Source organism: Camelina sativa, chromosome 17 (assembly GCF_000633955.1).
Source record: "Camelina sativa cultivar DH55 chromosome 17, Cs, whole genome shotgun sequence".
NCBI lineage: Eukaryota > Viridiplantae > Streptophyta > Magnoliopsida > Brassicales > Brassicaceae > Camelina > Camelina sativa.
This window is the reverse complement of record NC_025701.1, coordinates 8,670,459-8,690,972: the sequence shown is the minus strand read 5'-3', so window position 1 is coordinate 8,690,972 and position 20,514 is coordinate 8,670,459. Positions and strand designations below refer to the sequence as shown.

The 20,514-nt window shown below is 30.6% G+C and overlaps 3 protein-coding genes across 5 annotated transcripts; all 3 read right to left on the bottom strand.

The window, feature by feature from the left end:
- Window positions 3,880–6,206, bottom strand: LOC104756217 (transcription factor MYB76-like). Of its 3 annotated transcripts, none has more exons than XM_010478767.1 (4): window positions 6,111–6,206; window positions 5,822–5,975; window positions 5,227–5,356; window positions 3,880–4,543 (listed from the first exon to the last, which is right to left on the bottom strand). In XM_010478767.1, the coding sequence occupies exons 2-4, from the start codon at window positions 5,952–5,954 to the stop codon at window positions 4,051–4,053; spliced, it is 756 nt and encodes a 251-aa protein (XP_010477069.1). In that variant the 5' UTR covers window positions 5,955–5,975; window positions 6,111–6,206; the 3' UTR covers window positions 3,880–4,050. The 3 variants fall into 3 exon arrangements, with proteins under 3 accessions (XP_010477069.1, XP_010477068.1, XP_010477070.1); XM_010478766.2 differs by having other exon boundaries at window positions 5,822–6,004; window positions 6,111–6,179; XM_010478768.2 differs by having other exon boundaries at window positions 6,074–6,117.
- Window positions 10,825–11,901, bottom strand: LOC104759286. Its single transcript, XM_010482230.1, has 2 exons — window positions 11,008–11,901; window positions 10,825–10,896 (listed from the first exon to the last, which is right to left on the bottom strand). The coding sequence occupies exons 1-2, from the start codon at window positions 11,899–11,901 to the stop codon at window positions 10,825–10,827; spliced, it is 966 nt and encodes a 321-aa protein (XP_010480532.1).
- Window positions 12,983–15,692, bottom strand: LOC104756216 (transcription factor MYB34-like). The gene is made up of 3 exons (XM_010478764.2): window positions 15,346–15,692; window positions 14,311–14,440; window positions 12,983–13,596 (listed from the first exon to the last, which is right to left on the bottom strand). Exons 1-3 carry the CDS (start codon window positions 15,476–15,478, stop codon window positions 13,071–13,073), a joined length of 789 nt encoding a protein of 262 aa, XP_010477066.1. The 5' UTR covers window positions 15,479–15,692; the 3' UTR covers window positions 12,983–13,070.

The window sequence follows — 20,514 nt, the reverse complement described above, 5'->3', positions numbered from 1 at the left end:
TTTTTTTTTTTTTTTTTTTTGTGAGCAGAAACTATTATTCTAGGTACAAGTTGGCTCGAAAGTTAATTTACGCTAAAAGAGCGAGTCCTATTACTATACAATCTATACTATTACAGATTATTCTATCCAAACTCTAAACAAGTCACCAATCAGAGACTTTCTTGTTGATACTCTCTTATCAAATCAATTTATCAACAATAACTATCATGACTGAAAAAAATATCAGAATAATAATGAAGGGTTGAACGAAGAAGGAACAATAATGAAGTGGGGGCGCATAACTATAACGTGACTAAATTTATGTATAACCCAATCGATAACGAATCGCGTTTCCCATGTGTCCACACGACTACGTGTCTTAGAATGGGGTCTTATTAACGACGTCTTTGAACATCCCACTCGGCCCATGTTCCACACGTATAAGTCACAACTCTCAGAGCGATCGATGTCCCGACTTATACCGTCGTTTTTCTTACACCATATATTATATGCACTGTAGCTTCTTCTATAAAGTGGTCGTTTTTATTTTATTTTGAGAAAATTTAGACCATTTCTCTCGTTTACGTGTTATCTTTACGCAGAGATCTTGTTAAACTTTAATTTCCGTATCCCGAAAGAACATGTTAGTATTTAGTAGGGCTGCATGTAGCAGTTTTACTGTATTATATATAGGCGTTCAATAGAATCATCATGTATTTTCAGTTTCTGCCCAATTCATCATATACTAGTTATAAACTTGTTAAACTAGTTGACAAAAAAAAAAAAAAACTTGTTAATTCCACCTAAATTATAAAAAAAAATTCATAATTAACCAAATTTAATAGTTGCGTTTAAAAATCGTAAAATCACGTTTACTATTTCGCGGTTAAAATGATTTTTTCTAAATTGATTTTGGTTTTGAGGAATTTGCAACCTTTATGCCAAAGACGCGGTTTGAATTTTGGTTCAAAATTAGATTTATTATAACTTTTCAAATTTGGGTTTACTCTAATCGCAAAAAAGTAAATATTTTATGATTTTAAAACTCGATTAACTGAATTTGGTTAATTGAAAAGAATTTTATAATTTAAGTGGAATTAAAGAATCTATAGATAGTATATGGTGAATTGGGCAGAGACTGAAAGTACATGTGATTATAGTCGAATGCTTATATATATAATACAAAAAAAAAATAGTATGTGTTTCACCCAAAAAAAAGAGAGAAGTTTTTATGTAAAATATGTTAACACGCAATCCATCATCATGATCGATATGATATGCATGTTCTTTTTTTTACTTCGTCAAATACAATAGTATATAAGAACAGTGCAAGTTGAATCATTGGAGTTTAATGCTTATCGATTTCGTCTTTTGATTTTCAATACGATGCTTATACAAAAGCATAATACGTGGAATTTTTGTATTGATCTATCAGTAAATCCTACATAACTTATTTTAGTTTTATATATTCTCTTGATTTATTTCACAAATCTTAAGAAAAGAAAAAAAAAAGTCGTACAGTTCACAGTAATAATACAAAAAGATACTATCAAATTAATCTATATAATAATAATAAATCGAATAAATGCGACTAACAGTTGTGTTTTTTCAATCGTACTTTTTAGATATTTTTTGAAAAGTTGTGATGGATCATTAAAACGGTTATTTATGAAAAGTTACAACTGTTCACTGTAAAGTTGTGTTTATTGGAACATTCATATCTTTTGAAATCTATATATTTGTCTGTTTAAACTATTTTCATTTTTTTTTGCCATGAGACAAGATCAACTGAAATTTCAATCTCAAACGGTTTATTCATTTTTCTAAATTATATTCTAGCATTCATTCTTTTAAAAATCAAGAAATTCCTCCAATTATTGATTTAACAAAAAAATTTTGGAATGATGAATCTATCTCGAATAAATGCCACCAAAAGTTGTGTTTTTTCAATCGTATTTTTTGGATAATTTTCTAAAAAAATCTGTAGAAAATTTAAATTGTGTGTTTTACATAAAGTTGTGATTGTTCATTGTAAAGGTTTTTTGTAAAGTTGCAACTGTTCATTGTAGAGTTGTGTCTATTCGAATATTCGTATCTTTTGAAATCTATATATATTTGTTTGTTTGAACTGTTTTCATTTTTTTTTGCCATGACACCAAATAATATAACATTTCAATCTCAACGTTTTTACAGCTCTCTAAATTATTATCTAGCATTCATTTTTTAAAAGTAAAGAGATTCTTCTAATTCTTGATTTAACAAAAGATTTTTGGAATGATGAATCTAATTTACAATTTTTAGTTAATTTTATACCTAGAGCCTTTTTCCAAAAGTTAGATGAATTATATAATGAGCTTTTGGATTTGACTTTTGAATATGGTAATAAATATGCCTTCTATTTAAAAGCAGTTTATATGAGTTTGTAGGTATACTCAAGTGGAGACACAACAGTTACGATTTGTCGTAGTACCTTTTCTTAAAAAATGTTTTTATTTGTTTTTTTATAATTCAAACGGTTGTATCTGTTCATTGTAGAGTTGTGTCTTTTCACTATATTTTATTTATATTTTTTATCACAATTTTTCGTTCTAATGGGTGTATCTGTTTAAATAGTCATGCTTTTTGAACTCTCTTTATATTTGTCTCTTCATCACTAACTAACAAGTTAGTTGAAACAAATTTTCCATTTTATGTTGAGTCTAGATAATTGAATATATTCTATAATCTAACTAAAATTTTAGAAATGATTATAGCAATAGAGAAATTTTATACAACTTAATATCGAATTTACAGTTGTGTCTATTTGTCTTAACTTTCCGTTAAAAAAATATTTTAATATTTAAAAATAATAATAACAATCTGAATAAATGAGAACAACAGTTGCGATTTTTCGTAGTACTTTTTGTAAAAAAATTGGTTTTATTTGTTCTTTTTAAAAAACTCAAACTCAAAAAATTAGCTTTTCACTATATAATTTTTCATCATAACTTTTCGTTCTAATAGGTGTGTCTATTTAAATAGTCATATCTTTTGAACTCTCTATATATTTGTCTCTTCATTAATAACTAACAAATCATTGTTCGTTGAAACAAATTTTTTATTTTATGTTAAATCTAAATAATTTGAATATTTTTTTTTTTTTACTTTTTATACCTAATATTCAATGTTATTCTATTATCTAACTAAAATTTTAGAAATAATTATAGTAATATAGAAATTTAATAAAACTTAATATAGAATTTACAGTTGCGTCTATTTATCGTAATTTTTTGTTAAAAACTATTTTAATATTTAAAATTTATTTTATTTTGTTCTTAAAAGTTTATTAACAATTTATGTATTCAAACTATTCTATTACATTCAAATAATTTCATAATGTGTAATTTAAATTTTTAAATTTAAACTATTTTTTTCTAAAATACTTCCTCCGCGACATCACGGGGGTATGAGTCATAGTATTAATTAGAAAAAAACAAAAATATCACCTTCGTACACAGGGAGTCAGTCAGGGATACATAACGTTGCAAGATAAAATCCAAAAAGAGCATATGGACCAGGGCGAAAAAAAACACTGCAAAGAGAAAAAAAAAAAAATCCAAAGAGATCGAGCATAAATTGGACCAGGGAAGAAAAAAACACTGCAATTATCGCAATAGTTTTTCTTTTTCTCTTTTTTTCTTTTCTTTTATATGTATTAAAAATGTAAAAAGCGTGAGAAAGTATTGTCAACATATAGACACTGTTATTGTCAATATAGGATTTTCTTTACTATCAAATCCAAATTCATCATGAACTTTCCTATTTTATTCCACTGCTACTATTTATCTGTTATTAAATATATGTTAGTAAAAGACTTGGCTTTAAAGAAATTATTCTCTTCGTCCTAGGTAGTGGTGGCACTGGTACATTAATATTACTCTTTGCAAGTTGCAACAAGAACACGTGCATAAAGCCTAATATTTGGTAAACACAAACTACTGAATGATCGATCCATGATCTAAGACAATAACTATATTGATTACCAAAGGACACGATCATCAACTCAAGTAGGTCGTGTATGAAAAGTCCAAATTAATTACAATCGTACGACGTCGTGCCGAACTCCATTACACTAATCTCCTCCATGAAACGCCTCAATTCTTCCTCGTCCCACATTAAAAAGTCTTCTTCTTGAAAACCACTAGCTAATATCTTCTCATGGTCCTTGTTCAACTCTTCCCCTTCTTCTTCTTGACAGTGGATGTTTGTGGTTCCCAGATCCGACAAGATGTTCTTGATCCTGTCGACACAGTGTTGTCTAGATGAGATACCAGTGGCGATCTTATTAAGGAGATGGGCCGAGCGGGAGGAGGAGGAGTAAGAAGATGGACTCGCTATCGCGGAAGAAGAGGTACTGTATTCTGTGTTAAACCACCGCGTTTCGACGGCGAGGTTATTGGCGACTGGCTGGTGGGTCACTGGGTCGATTCCGTTTCTCTTTAGTCTTTTCTTGAGACAAGAGTTCCAATGGTTCTTGATGTCATTGTCTGATCGATTTGGCATCTGCTGCGCTATGAGTGCCCACCTACAATTTTTCCATAACAACAAAACAAAATCGTTTAGCATATATTATCTTTAACGTAAAAGTCGTGGAATAATCTACTTAAAATAAAATAAAAATGTATTTAGTCCTTAGTAATAAGATTTTATCACTAAAACATTAGTAATATTCCGTAAATATATTCTGACGTAAACAATCTATCAAAATAAGTTTTTAAGAATATATTTTTCAGTTTTAGTACCTTTTACGGTTAAAGTGGATTTTTACATATTAGTTAATATAATGGTCTGATTAAGAATATGGTATTGGATCATAATTTGTAGGAGTTAATCCTCTCGTAGTATCTCTCCTTTAGCAGGATGACAAAGGTATCCATACATAATAGTATTTTTTTTTATAAACTAGTTATGAATGAAATGTAAAATGTATTAAATCAAAAGCGAGTGTTTTAACATTATATTATTATATGCAACCCCAATCAAAGTTAAATAGTATTGTTTTTTTACAACATTCCATTTCTTACAAATGTTGCCTGCAGTGTACTATAAAATATGACTATTGAATATAAGCAGTTTCCTAAAAAAGACTATTAATATACCAGACCACTAATCCAATCGAGTGTACGGACATAGGTATCATAATAATGTTGGTTTTGACACACTTTCTTACTTAATAATTTTACAGTGATTATTGGTTGAGTACTTAACCTGTTACCGAATGCAGAATGTAAATTGATGATAATTTGTTCTTCTTGAGGAGTGAATTTGCCTTTCTTAATCCCAGGCCTTAGGAAATTAAGCCACCTTAATCTGCAGCTCTTCCCACATCTCCGCAAACCTTTATTTTCATCATAATTGTAAGATAAAAGTGTGAATCCAACAAATTAGCAGTAAATTTTGTGGTTTTGTTGGATATTGTATCATATATATAGTGGCAAACGAGAGTCTTATGAAAAGAAAAAAAAGGAAAATATGAATGAAAAAATGAAAACAAAATTTTTAAAAGAATTAAAATTTTCGAAATATATGTCTTATCAAAAGAGACCTACAAATCTTGAGGATTATTGGACTTTTCTATGCATAGTTGTACGTAGCTTGCAAAAAGGACATGAAAAACCTGCTCTATCGGCACAGCACAAACTACGGTGATGAAAAATTATAATGATAACTATATTTAAATTAGAAGCTTCAGTATCTATGATATCATTGTAATCAATATTACATTTAATCGTAACTAGAGGTAACGTTTTATTATAGTTGTTACTTGTTAGTGATTCAGTTAAAAACTTAAATCTATACATACCAGCTTTGTCAGGAAGAAAACGCCAGTCCCCGACGCCGTATTCGTCGATGTAAGCGACGAGTTTCTGGTCTTCCTCCTCCGTCCATTCTCCTCTCTTCGTCCCGTCGGCGTCGTACCACGTCGCTCTCCCCATAATCTCTCAGCGACTCAGTCCCTGCCAATCCGATATCACCACGTGATGACCTTACGAAAAGAGAAGAGACCGGAAAATATTTAACGAAAACAAAAAAAAAAAAGTTTATCTGAACGTACTGATCGGGATTTCTATATCACACAGCCTTTCACTTACTTTAATATATGGTCCTCTTGAATGAGTGATGAGAGTACGTAGTAGGTCTTGTCTCTAAATTATCCCACTTTTTTTTTTTTTTTTTTTTTTTTTTTTTTTTNAATTTTTTTTAAAAAATTGTCGGATTACTAGTGTGGCAATTAGTACACCCGCTTGAGCAGATTATTTATAGAACAAAGACATGTTGAGGAATAAAGAAAAATAAAACATTATTCGATGTGCCTACAAAGGCTCTTTATTTTCTAAGTAGTAATAGGCAGTGTTACTCAATCATGGAGTTAATTAGCTTTAATTCTTTAAGGTTTTACAATCTTTAATTTTAAGAATCCATTTGTGTGGGTTTCAAGATCTCTGCAGTGTATATTGGATTTAGATTATAATAAGTTTACTCACAAAACACGAGAGAATTTCATTTCAGATGATTCAAGATTTTCAAATTTTTTAGTTTTTAACACTGAATTTTAATGAAATATTTGAATTCTTAGTTAAGTAACATAAAAAAATTTTAACCTGATTTACAAAACCTGATATTTACGAATATAAGATCCAATAACACCAGATTTTAAAGGATGATTTATGATCATTAATTGGACTATGGTTGGATTTCAATTCTATTAAAATCCATTCAAGTATTTAATTGAACTGAAATTCGACATTGTTTCCGGAAGAAATTAAAAACAGTCCATTTTATCAATTAATGTGAGGTAAGTAAATTTTTTTCTGTTTTATATTTGAGATTAAAGATAAATGTAAATTTATATACAGTAGGTGGTTTTGTTGAATTGTAAGAAAATATATTAATTTCATTTTAAAATATTGGTATAAATTAATGAATAGTTACTAATATCTTCTAAGCAAAAATTTACGAAAATTGTTATTTATATATACACAAACATGTTTAATCTTTTCTTTTGGTCAACTATTATCAATGATATTTGTTTTTTTCTGGGCAACTGGATTTTGGATATAATAATATTTTGTATTTTAACTTTGTACGAACTTCCGACTGAATAAGGAGAAAGCTTTATGCTACATATGAATGCAATCAATGATATTTTTAAAGGAGAATAATTTTTATGATTTTCTATAGAAACCTATCCCTTGAAAGTCATGTCTTTAAAAAATTTACATATTCTATAGAATAATTTTTAAAATTTTCACATAAGAAAAACGTTATTGATTCACAAAATAAGTTATTTTCATATGATAATTTTTAGTACTTTTTTGACCCCAAAGGTCTTTTGGTACATGCTTTAGTTACGACAACAGTTTGAAAGATTTCACCATCTTTATTTACAGATAACTAGGAAAATATTGTTTTGTATCATAATTAGATAAATCGATGCACTAGAGAAATATTATTAAGTGCAATAATTCATATTCATAATAATCAATGTGCTGAATTTTTCTTTGACATCATTTTCAGCTTCACATGTCAAATACTTTTCTTTCGCCAAGCTTATTATTCTTTGGTTTATATACATTTAAAAAACTTTAGTTTTACGCGAAAATATATGTGTAGATTTATCGGTTTCGGAGTTCTCTATAAATGGTCCACCTGCATGTAGTAGTACAATTGACACGTGCTTAAATTTCATCTTCCAGAACAAGCCAAAACGCTTGAAAGAATATGATTTGCCACATTTGTAGGAAAATTCATTGTATGTCACTTTCTTTTGCTGATAATAATAAATCTACTGTGATGTTATCAATCTAATTATAATCTTATTTATTATCAGGTGGATATGGAGAGAGGCAATAATTAACATAGACGCGTAAAGATAACGCAACTAGAAATTAATTTTTCTCTAGTGGCGAGCTAACATATTGTACGTGTGTTTTTGTTGTGGTTGAGTCGTTGAGACTTGAGAGATAATGAGATCGTATACAAAACCACTGCAAATGTGCTTAAACATGTGTGCATCGTAGTCTCATTATTTGCATATGAACATTCATACTGATTTGATTTGTGTAGAACTTATGTCTTGCTAGACAGTGTGGTCGAGAATTAATTACAAAAATAAAAACGATGGTAAAGTTGATGTTGCTGTGAGCCTGTGAGCCTATAGAGAGACTCTTTAATGGCTTTAATTTAAACACCTTGACTTCATTTACCAATTGAGAAGAGATGTCCCATGTGGTGCACAGCGAGATGGGTCAGAAACGTAGACAGTTTTTCTTGAATCTATGAGTCAATTTCGTTCTTTACCAAATATCAGTTTTGTTTTATATCTATTTTTATTTTACCCTAAACATGACGAACATCATAGGGGTCATGTTTGTTTTCGTGGACCTTCAAGGCTTCAACTTTCCTCTTTTTTTTTTGATACATATTTTGTCATCTCGAGATGATCTCCTCTTTGTTTACTGAAAAGGAAACACAGAGATACCAATAAATAATAGGACAACAAGAAAACGATGAAGGTGAAAATACAAATAGAGATGAGCATATGATTTAATTTGGGTCAATACTCAATAGAAATGATAAATATAAAACAATATTTTGTGAAAAAAAAAAACACTGAAAGTCGAACTAAAATTGGTCTAGATTGATACCAGAAATTTTATGAATGCAATCAAACTTTGTTTTTTTTTTGGAATTTAATGTTAAATTATATTCAAAGAAAAATAAACGTGCTTTTGTTAAAACTTTTTTAAAACACTTAAAAACTTATGTAAATCTGTTTAGTAATATCTTGGAGCAAACCAAATTTGGATGCTGGTATCCTCTCCATTCCGAAGGGTGCTAAATCGATTTCAGATATTTTTATCAATGAGTTTTACTAGCCTCTCCTCTGTAGCAGGTCGCTCTCTATAACGCCGAGCATTTCTCTCCAGCCAAATTGAGTATATTGTGTTCTGAAATGCATACTCGATAAGATGCTTTGTGGTCTTGTCAAGCTCTCCGCCGCCAAGCAATGCCATAATCTCTTGCCAGACTGTGGTATACTTGTTTAGAAGCAGCTTCTTGGTTAGCGCCTCCCAGATCTGTTGTGAAAATGAACACTAAAAAAAGAGATGTGCAATAGTTTCCATCGGATAGTTGGAGAAGACACAACTAACGTTAACTCATGTATTCCATCTTTGCATTTTGTCTCCTGTTGTGAGTCTGTTTTTAACTACTAGTCGAGTAAGAAAAGCAAACTTGGGAGTAGCTAAGGAATGCAATCAAACTTAATATTTCTATTATTTAAAGTCAAATATCGGAGAGAATAAAAAGAATTAATATCACATAAGGTGAAGTTTTTTTTTGTAAAAGGGTTGTCAAAACATAAGTTGAACTTGACTTGACGATACATCGAAGAAGAATCAAACACCATCGGTGAGTCGGTGACACAATATCTCATAGATAATTGGCAATCAGAAATTTCATTTGGTTTGGTACTGCAAAATCTTCAGTTTGGTTTTGGATCAAATCAACTGTATAGTTAACTCTGGTGAATATCCAATATAAGTTTTTATGAAATATCGGTCTATTGAGTTCTCTTGGATCAACAATAGCTACAGTTTTGTTTATTCAGTATAGAACGAAAATGTACCAACTGATTCATAATTAACCTCAAATAGTCAAATCAATTCGGTTTGGATTCTTCAGTTTAAAATTTCTTTCGGGTTATGTACCCAAGTTTCGCGCCTTCAAGTTTTGGCTAAAGTGGGCTATCAGAGTCCAACTTAAACAGAAGCACACGCATGTCATATGAAAATCTCCAAGTTGTTTCATTATTTTAGGCCTAAACCCATTAACCATCGTATTCGTAGGCCGTACTAATATTGTCCATATATATATTTTGATAGTTTGATGTTTCCTTTTTTCTCCAAGGATATATCACGTTAACACTAATGAAAAATACACACAAAGTTGTTGTCTTTGTATAAAAGTACAAAAACAAATAATTTAGTCTTGTTTGCAATCATATCTTTGACCGTAAACTTTTACCCATTGTGGACAAAAACGACTGGTAAACTTATCGAAAACGGAGGTAATTTTTATTAATTAACCAAAAAATGGCACACAACGCTACAATTGAAAATCCATTTGATGATTAACTAAAAAATAACTATTTAAATACACAACCCTATATATGCGCGTCTTGGTAGATAGAATCAAAGAGTTTCTCAAAACTAGTAATGTGTTAAGTCGATGGTGTAAAACAAAAAAACAAAAATAATGACGAGAATTAAGAGCTTACTACAACACTGAGGCACAATGATTTTTTTGTGTGTATTTTACATACTAAAAATTGTAAGGAAATAGCTCAATAGATATGTGGTTGTCGATTAAAATATATATTAAAATGATTCTCTGTTAAAAACAAAAAGCATTGTTTAACTTTCTTTTAAAACAAAACTTAACTGATTAACAAACTTTTTTTTTAAATATGTAATATATTATCATATCCCTTACGTCTCTCACCTATTCTTAATTTAAAATTATTGGGAGGCATTATGTTACAGTGATTTTTGGTAATATTTTATTACTCAGCTTAAAACATGTTGAAACACAATATAGTGATATACTTGCAACAAGAGATGCAATCATTCAAGAAGCTTACACGTGCCGTCATCACTTTCTTCATGGACGGGGCCAATCACGTGTGGCATTAATGAGTCTTTGAGTCTTTGTAATGATAACGTTGACAAATCCAAAATCACACGTTACAATTTTTTTTTTTTTTTTTTTTTTTTTTTTTTTTTTTTTTAACAAACCTTCTTTTCATTCATATTGCCGAACAACCGTGGCATCGGATATAGCGGGGGATACAGCGTGCCTCCAAACGAGTAACACCTAGAAAAAAGATCAAAAGATACATCCACAACTGAATACACATATTTGAGGACATTAGTTCTGAAACCTATAAAACCATGTAATTAGTAACGAGTCTTCTTGAGTCCGAACCTGTCTAGCGTTTTGGATCCTGGAGAACGGTTCTAGTCGACTGCGAATGATGACTTTGATCTCTTGTATCAAGTTCACCGGCGGTCTCGAGGTTGAAGTATGCAATCGTGAGTTACGTTCCTTCCAAAGAAGATAGATTGAGGCTTGAAATGTCAGCTTGAGAATTGCTGCGACATTTCTATTCCTGCAAGGCCGTTTGAGCCACACCAAAGCATCAAGAAATAGGTTGGGAGGAGTAACTGCAGCCCTTGAGTAGAAATACTGCCATACTTGTTCCGCATACACACAATCAAAAAACAGATGTTGTCGTGACTCCTCATGATTTCCACACAGTAGACAGTGTGGAGGAACTGCTAGCCCCCAACTTATAAGTCTATCCTTTGTGGTTAACCTGTTGAGCGCTGCTAACCAAGCCACAAAAGCGTGCTTGGGAATCTTCTCCTTGAACCACACCGCTTCGTACCAATCCTTTGTATCCAGGGGTGGGTTGAGATGATCCCACGTGGTAGCAGTAGAGAAGATATCTGAAGGTTCCGCTTCACCAACCTTCCAAAGGAAACAATCATCCTCCCCATCATGCCTTGTATCTACCACTGATGGCAAAGGAAGACATTGTTTCACCAATTGAATTATCGGGTTCCTGCTTCTACTCTGAGAAATCCACCACTGACCTTCTCTCAGAGCCTCAGCGACCACTGCATTCTTGGGAAGACCTGTTGCAGCCGGTCCTCTTCCTTGAGTTATTTCCAATAAACTTCCCATACCCGTCCAATTGTCACTCCAGAAATTGCAAGTGATCCCAGTACCCAACTTATAGACAATAAAGGGTCTGGCCAGATGTCTCAACTTTCCTATGGATTTCCATATCCAACTCCCAGAGTTTCTGAACTCCATCTCCCAGAAATTTTTTGTACCACGTTACAATTTATAAGTGACAAAAAAAAAAATATAATTAAGAAGAAAAAAAAAACAGATTTTAAACTTCAATAATCAGTTTAATTTTTAACATAAAATGAGTTTATGAACTAATTAGTTTTTAAAATTATTAGGTATTTCTATTTTTCTTGAAGAAATATGAGAGTTATTTAGTACTACTACACTGAATTATACGAATGAACTTTAATTTTGGTTTTAAGATACAAGAATTATCACACTAATTATTGATTTTAAGATACAATATTTTTTGTTTTAAGTTTTAACTATACTAATTTTATATGTCGAGAACAAGTTTTCACACTAAGAAATATTATACATTTTTATGGAAGTTACGTTGTTGTGTATATGCACACTAATCCTGCTTTTTCAAGGCATGATCTAAAAATTAGATCCCTAACTTTTTTGATGGCGAAGCAGTTTATAAAAGGAGCTTTTATGTAGGATTCAAACTTATGTAAGATTCAAACTTATGTAGCTTCTGGGGTTCCCTCATGGTTGCATAGCGTTTTCGAAAATGAGAGAGTTTTATCCTCTGCATAGTTTTCTTTTGATAAGTTGTCTAAGTCTGGATTCGTAGACAATCATTTTTTGGTACGGCCGTGTTCACAAAAATAGCGTAGATGTTAGCTTAGACAGTAGTCTAACTCTTGGTTTCTTATAGCTTTTAGAAACCTGTAACAGCTTTTGTAACCCGCTTGTTACACCATCCATTAATATAATTCAGTTGACCAAAAATAAAGTTTTGTTGTTAAATACAAGTAACATTACACACACAGAAACAAAAGAAAAAAAAATCAGTCGACTCCTCCACTGGTTATCGAGTACAATTCAGATTAATTGTTTCTTCTAGATGAATGGGCATGCATGCTTTTCACAATCGAGTCTTAACCGCTATGGCGCTATTGCATGAAAATCGCAAAACACATGATCGTTTCCTTATATTTCATAATTTTCATTTAAACTCCTTTGTACAGTTTCCATAATTAAAAACCCATATATGTTAAATGACTTCGCCTCTAGGACATCAAAGTGGTCCACGTACATTAAATATTCTTCGTTGCAACGACAAACCCTATCTTAGCAAGCATATGCTAAGTTGCGAACAACACATACATACACCCATTATATCAAGTCAAAAAGAGATGATCAAGTACGTGAGTACTCTCGTACATGACAGAGTCGTATGACGTCATCTCGTAGTCCATTACATCAACCTCCATTAAACGTCTAACTTCCTCCTCGTCCCAAGTCTGAATATCATCTTCTTCTTCAACACCGTCAATCTTCTGATCCATATTTGACTCTCTTTCTTCTTCTTTCTCGTTTACTTGATCACTGCTTCTGACTATTGGGTTCGACAAGATGTACTTGATCCTATCCAGACTGTGTTGTCTAGATGAGATACCTGCTGCGAGCTTATTGAGGAGACGAGCTGATCCTGAGGAAGGAGAGCTTTCCGTCGACGGTGACGTTGTCGTGGAAGTGCTACAAGAGTCTTCGTTAGTGGTCTTGACGGTGAGGTGTTTGATGATGGGCTCGTGGGTCATCGGGTCAATTCCTTTTCTCGAAAGTCTTTTCTTGAGACAAGAGTTCCAGTGGTTCTTGATATCATTATCTGTTCGATTCTTCATCTGCCTCGCTATGGCTGCCCACCTTTAAATTTTCGAAAATAAGAACAAGAAGATTTAGAGTATGCTTTTTTTAGATTTTTCGGAAGATCCCAAATTAAAGTCAAATCAATCTCCAAACTTTGTGGAAAGGTCAATTTTTCTTAGCTCTAAATAATCGAATTGTATTGTATAATACTAATATCTTAAAAAAATACTCCATATATATGTATATTTTTTTTTGGTGAAGAAAATACTCCATATATAGTATTGTGCATATAAACGTCAAAGTGATTAATCATGACTTGAAAGCACAATATATTTTTATATTGTTATTAGTTATTATGACACTCTAGAAAGTCTATGGTGATTAGCGTCATAGTAATAAATAACAATTTTTTTATTCCAATCTATCGTGATTTAAATGAGAGTATAGATGCATATTTAATACTATTTGCAGTAAATAAGTAAAGGACGTTATATCCAAACTAGGCAATACGTGACATTAATTAACTATTAGTAGTATCACAGTATGTGATTAACGATGTTGATGTATAATATCCCTACAATTTAATGTTTATTATCTTCTGACATATGCAAATAACTCTATGTTGTAGTCCATATATGATCATGCACATGTCAAGGTTATTATATTACCAAAGTAATTAATATAATAACTCTCTGTTGTAATATGTGGACTTTCCAAAGTAATTATATGAAATATATATTATTTTGCATATAAATTGATCAAGAAATTAACCTGTTTCCGACAGCCGCATGAAGTCTGATGATATCTTCTTCTTCTTGAGGAGTGAACTTGCCTCTTCTAATCCCAGGCCTTAGATAATTAAGCCACCTTAATCTGCAGCTCTTTCCACATCTCTTCAAACCTGTTTTTAAATTATTAGAATGTCAATTTTTCTAGCAAAAAAAAAAAAGTTTTATTGTGAGCTTTTGTAGTGGCAAACAAAAGAACCTACCACGAATTAAACTTTTCAACAGTGGAGAATTTGAAAGCAAGGAAGTTGTAAAGATTTTAACTTTTGGAGATTGGATTTTTTTTAAGGATTTTTTTTTTGTCCTACCACTAAGTATGTATCTATATATGGACAAATTAAAGCTCGGGTAACACTTGTTGCTCTTGGGCACCGTTAATAGATTGCAATCAATTTTATACTATATCATATGGATAGAGTTGGTATAAGTTTCTAAGTAGATTCGGGAACGAATAAAATAAGCATTCACAAATTTTCTAATTCAATCATGCACTAAAAAGAAATATAAACTATAAAATAAGTTTTCGTTCTTCGGTTGGCTGTAAAGATAATTTTTAAAAAGATCATCAGTGATATTGAATCCAAAGAACATGGATTCGGCTATTCACTTCAGTATGTTGAAGAGAATCTCTGCATTCGTACGAAATTTCGGTGTACTTAACTCATAGTCTCCTAATAATCCAAATGAGAACTTTCAGCAACAAATTAAATAGGGAAAAAAGTACAAAAGAAAAAACTAAGAACAATTTAAAACAATTCAAAGACATACGACCAAGAATATTGTTCTTTTGATTAATACATGATCTTAATAGTATAAATTCTGAAATCTTTAAGTATTTTGCTACACGCAATGACTTATTTTAATTTGACAGTATATTATCTAGACTTTTAGAAACCCCTTGTTCCAAAAAAGGAGAAGTATAAAATATGTTGTAGCAAGCACAGTTTCACAAAAACACAACATGGAAATGTACTTCTCTATAATATATATATATGTATATGAAAATATTTATATATACCAGCTCTTATGGGGAGAGAACGCCAATCACAGATGCCATGCTCGTTGATGTAAGCGACGAGCTTCTGGTCTTCCTCCGCCGTCCACTCTCCTCTCTTCATCCCGTCGACGTCGAACCACGTTGTCCTTCCCATTTTTCTCCGGCCAACCAATCTGTATTAATCTGTATCCTTATCAGAAATATAAACCAGTCCTATACTGACACGTACGTTCGTTACCTCACGAGAAGACAATGTCGAAATAAAGTTAGACTATTTATTTGTAAGCGAGTCTTTCTCTCTCTCTCCAGACTTTTTTACTCGTAGTAGAAGAATACTACTAGAATGGTCTCGAAAGAATTGAGTTAGTGGGATGTGTTATTCTAAGGGCTAATATATATAGGCTAAGGTACGTAATTTATATAGCCCCCTCCGTTTTTGGCTTTATTCTACGTCCACTGTTTGATTTTATATCTGATAAACTCCTCGACGTTAGATTTTAGCCTTTTAGGGTACGACATTTTTTTTTCCTTTTCTTCGAATAGTTAATTCTCAAAGCACAAATGTTGGATTCATTCATTCGTACCATATACCAAAATGACCAGATTTTGCCAAAAATTTATGTGTAACGACGAAAAATAAAATAAAAAACAACCTAATTAACACCTTTCTAAAATCTTGCAACGGACAAGTTTATTTCCAACTTATAAAAATGGAAATCAAACTAACAAAATCAAATGCAAGTCAAAATATAAAGAGCTTTACTAAAACTATATGATAATTCTTCAGCACTTATATATCTAAGTCACACGTATTAATTCTTTAATTTAATATTAAATGAAGTCCATTCTAGAAACAAAAGTGGTTACTGGTTAGATCTAAAGTAAGAATTGGTAGGGTGTGATACTATTATCCCCCACACAGTCACACACACAGAGGTGTGAATAGTATTAGTACGCTGTAATTATACCAATAAATAATTGGAAAGTTTAGCAAAAGAGTATGTGCCAATTAAATTTTTGTGGGGCGACGTGGCTCTTGGCTTGTCACTGCAAACGTGGTTGGATTAGAAGGCATGGTCATACTGGGTGAGTAACAAATATAAAGTTAAAGATAATTGTTCCAGTCAGAAAAAGAAAAAAAAAAAAAACGAAAAACAGCTTTTTATTGTATTCCTCCGTTTTTACCTTAAAATAAAAAAAAAGAAAATTTCTTACGTTAAAATTGTTGAGTAATTATTTATTTTCAGTTTTATTTTTCTATTTCAATCATATTACTATATTTTACCTCCAACTAATTGTTTACTGTAAAACCATCAGTCACGCCCCAAATCATGTATCAAACGATCGATGTTCACATTCATCGTCTTTCTTGTATCAATTATTATTTCTTTAAATATTATATATTTTTGAATTTATACAATAATAAAAGGAATGGTCCATTGACTACGAAAAGACCGGTGTTTCTTGGTCGAATCCGTCTTGGAGAAATCTATTTGCCCTCGTATCCTTTTCATCAGTCCTCATTTTTTTTTCTTTTTTTTCAATCCTCATTCACACTTCTCGGTCTCGCATTTGCTACGTGACTATGTCTCATAATCATTGTTAGATTGTTCCACGTTTTGCAATATATTTTTCAGTTAAGAGTAATTTACTGATTAAGTTGGGAAAACAATATTTTTCTATAAAACGAATATAGCTGCAAGCCTGCAAAATATGTAAAATATTCCACATGTGTCTTTAGATGAGGAAAACTATACCATTATTTTTATTTTTCCCCTTTCCATTTTCATTTCTTCTCTAATTATATTAGGGTAATAAGCCCTTCAGTTTTTATTTTTGTATACCTTAGTCAACATAATTCTAAAGAAATTTCTTTAAGAGCATACAAATATATTAAATTTACTGTTTCACTTTTTCTAGGATATATTTTTTTTACGAGGATATCGTTATCTCTTTTTTCTTCATAAAATATTTAACAAAATACCCATTATGCAAAAGATGATAAATACCTAGTAAGATGGAAAATAAAAAGTCTTGGAGGTTGATTTTTTTTATTTATAGAAATATTTGCATTGATTTTGGAGTTTTATGATTTGTTTAAGAAAAGAAGCATAATTTTTTTTTTAAATAGAGAAATGGATATATACATCTTTAATAGTATGTTTTCTCCTTTTATTTCATTATATATATATATATATGTATATATATATATGTGTGTATATGTCTATATTTTCATTTGTATTTGTACTTTTCATTTGTATTTGGTATTGTTGTTCCTCGTTTTCAAAATCACTTTTCTATCCCTTCCGGACAAAGATAGACACTTCTGAAAGCAGTTCTAAATGTTGTTCGTTTTAAGCAGTTGTTTTCTTCTTCTACGTATACTAGCTACAAACAGATATAGAAAATAGCGATATGGGTCTCTTCTCTCTTCATAATTAAAAAAAAATATTTAGTTTTTGACCGTATAAAATATATTAAAAACTGGATTAATTAATATGCTAGTAACTACTAACTAGTTTGTGACCAACAAAACAAATAGACAATCAAATATGACTATACATTAAAACCTCTATAAATTAATAATATTGGGACCATAAAAATCTATTAATTTATAGAAGTTTTAATAATTATTCATTTATAGAGAGATTTTCCTAATTTGGTAGAAAATTTTTATAAAAAAATAGTCGCTATAACTAATATTTTTATAAAATCAATTACAAGAAAAATAATAATTATCATGTTTTAAGGATAACACTCAAAGATTTTTATATAGAAAAAATATTAGAAATAAACTCTAATAAAAATTAATGTATGTATATATATATATACATATATTTAGATAATTTTGTATAATTATTAATTTATATTATTGATGGGACCATATATTTACAAAGAAATTTCAAAAAAAATATTATCTTATTATATTATCGAATAATATCCAAAATTATACTGTGATTAAAAAAATTTATTGATTTATAGAGATTATTAATTTAACGAGTATTAATTTATAGAGGTTCTACTGTATATTGTTTGTGCGACGCATGTTCAACATTATGATTTATATTGTCGTCTGCCTAATTTCGGGTGCGTAATTTGTTTTATTAGCTTTATAGAATTACTATATGGACGAAAACGATGATCAAATAGTTCGGATAAAAATAAATCTGAACGAAAGTAATATATCAAACTTTAGACGAGCAATGTTTACAATGTCTGGATTCCTATAATAATATTCATTATATCTATCTGTCTCTTACATATTAAATTATTACGTCCCAACTCCCAACATGCATACTTAATTATGGCGATATATAGTGATTCTTCTAAATTACTTTACTTATTTTCACAGTAGTTGACTAACTTTCAGATTTTGGATGATCAGTTTTAGTTTCTTGTCAAATCGTTTTAGGGGAATACAAGCATGTGATCATCTATGTAAACATATAAGGAAAGAAGAGAGAGATATTTTTGAATACTAGCTATTCCTAAAACTGTACATACATGTCTCACTCTTTTACTTTATTTTATTTTTTAATAATTTTTTATATATAGTTGTGGTCCATATATGATAGTACACAAGTCAACGACTCCTCATTCATCTCAAATATATTTAAAAAAATTTTAAGCTACGACTGTTATATACATTTTTTCAGTTTTCCCCTCCTTCCATATTTACATGGCTATCCATTTAATTCGATAGCCAAAAAGGGAATATGGGATGTTTCGGTGAATAGCTCCACAGGGATTAAAGTAGATGAGATAGATGTGTCCTAAAACTACAATATATCATCATCACTAAGTGTGCGTAAGACTGTAAGAGTTTACTAACTTACTATGATACGTAAAACAACAAAGTCATCGTAGAAAACAAAAGTAAAGGATCGATTGTATGGATACTTGAATTGTTTATATTTTTGCTTTGATTTCACATTGACTTTATTATAGTTGACCCCGCGTTAATCATCGTTCTCACTGTTGTCTACACGCTACGTGTAATAAATCCATGCTTTTTTGTTTTTGTTTTTGTTTTTGGAGTTAAAAACACAATGCTTTTTTTGTTAAAAACACAATGTTTTTGTTTTTGCTTAAATGACTCGTTCGGTGAAAAGTCACGTGCTTGAAAAAAGATTACACAGTTTCAGAATAATTGAGATGAAGTTTCACACTTATGTTGATTGATTCATGTACGAACCTTCGCTGCTGGTAAGAAAACTGTCATGTCATCATTCATTTCCTGTTTGAATCAAGAGAACATAAATACTACGCGGTTAGAAGGCAATTATTTTATGACGCGTAAAATGCCCTGCATTTAATACCAATGTCTCTCTCTTGATCAATAGCGGGTAAGAATTTTAAACCAGGTCAAACACAAGTAGTGAAAAAATAATTTGATGAGAGTAACTGTGTTTTTTTTCTCAATAACTATTAGGGAAATTTTAAAATTTACCCAGATCATGTGACCTGCCTTAGTTGTACGTAGGTGCACCACTGCTTTTGATGCTATTTTATCAGCAAATTAACATGTTTGACGAATTTAGTTTTTAAGATTCCTATATACAAATTCAAAAATATAAATATTTTCTAAATATATTTTGTATAAAATATTAATAAATAAAATGAATTTAACTAAAATATGATAAAAATAGTAAAAACATCACTTAAAATCAAATACAAAAAAATCGCTAAAACATCACTTAAAATTAAACGGAAGAAATATGATTCAACTATCGTTAATTAGATTTTAAATATTAACAAAAAACTGCATAATAACATATATATATATATATGCATATATGTCACAAGACCAAAAAACAGGAAAAAAAAAAAACGGAAGTCACATGAAGGGTTGTAAAAGCCCCAAAACATTTGAGTCTTGAGATATGATCCAGAGTATCTGAATCTTTTGAATCTGTGGCTGAAATTGAAAAACAAAAACAAATTAAAACATGAAAAAGAAACAAGATAAGGTTGATGTTGTTGGTTGTGACTTGTGACTTGTGAGTCTCTCTTCTGATATCTCTTCTGCTAGTCCCATGTGGAGCAACATGATAGGCCTGAAATATATAGAGATATTTCATTTCAAAAGTCAATTATTACTTGTATAATAAATATCAATGTTTATCCGAATGTGTGCGAAATTATCCCGTACAAACGTATATGGGCGCAAACAAATTTGCCAAAACAGGT

What these genes read in the sequence shown, in the direction of transcription:
- LOC104756217 (XM_010478767.1), bottom strand. Translation starts at nt 5,954, where the DNA reads ATGGGGAGAGCGACGTGGTACGACGCCGACGGGACGAAGAGAGGAGAA. An exon ending in TTTTCTTCCTGACAAAGCTG is followed by an intron (nt 5,357 to 5,821) that starts GTATGTATAGAT and finishes ATGAAAATAAAG; the next exon opens with GTTTGCGGAGATGTGGGAAG. An exon ending in CATTCTGCATTCGGTAACAG is followed by an intron (nt 4,544 to 5,226) that starts GTTAAGTACTCA and finishes GAAAAATTGTAG; the next exon opens with GTGGGCACTCATAGCGCAGC.
- LOC104759286 (XM_010482230.1), bottom strand. Translation starts at nt 11,901, where the DNA reads ATGGAGTTCAGAAACTCTGGGAGTTGGATATGGAAATCCATAGGAAAG. An exon ending in GGATCCAAAACGCTAGACAG is followed by an intron (nt 10,897 to 11,007) that starts GTTCGGACTCAA and finishes TCTTTTTTCTAG; the next exon opens with GTGTTACTCGTTTGGAGGCA.
- LOC104756216 (XM_010478764.2), bottom strand. Translation starts at nt 15,478, where the DNA reads ATGGGAAGGACAACGTGGTTCGACGTCGACGGGATGAAGAGAGGAGAG. An exon ending in TTCTCTCCCCATAAGAGCTG is followed by an intron (nt 14,441 to 15,345) that starts GTATATATAAAT and finishes ATTTAAAAACAG; the next exon opens with GTTTGAAGAGATGTGGAAAG. An exon ending in CATGCGGCTGTCGGAAACAG is followed by an intron (nt 13,597 to 14,310) that starts GTTAATTTCTTG and finishes GAAAATTTAAAG; the next exon opens with GTGGGCAGCCATAGCGAGGC.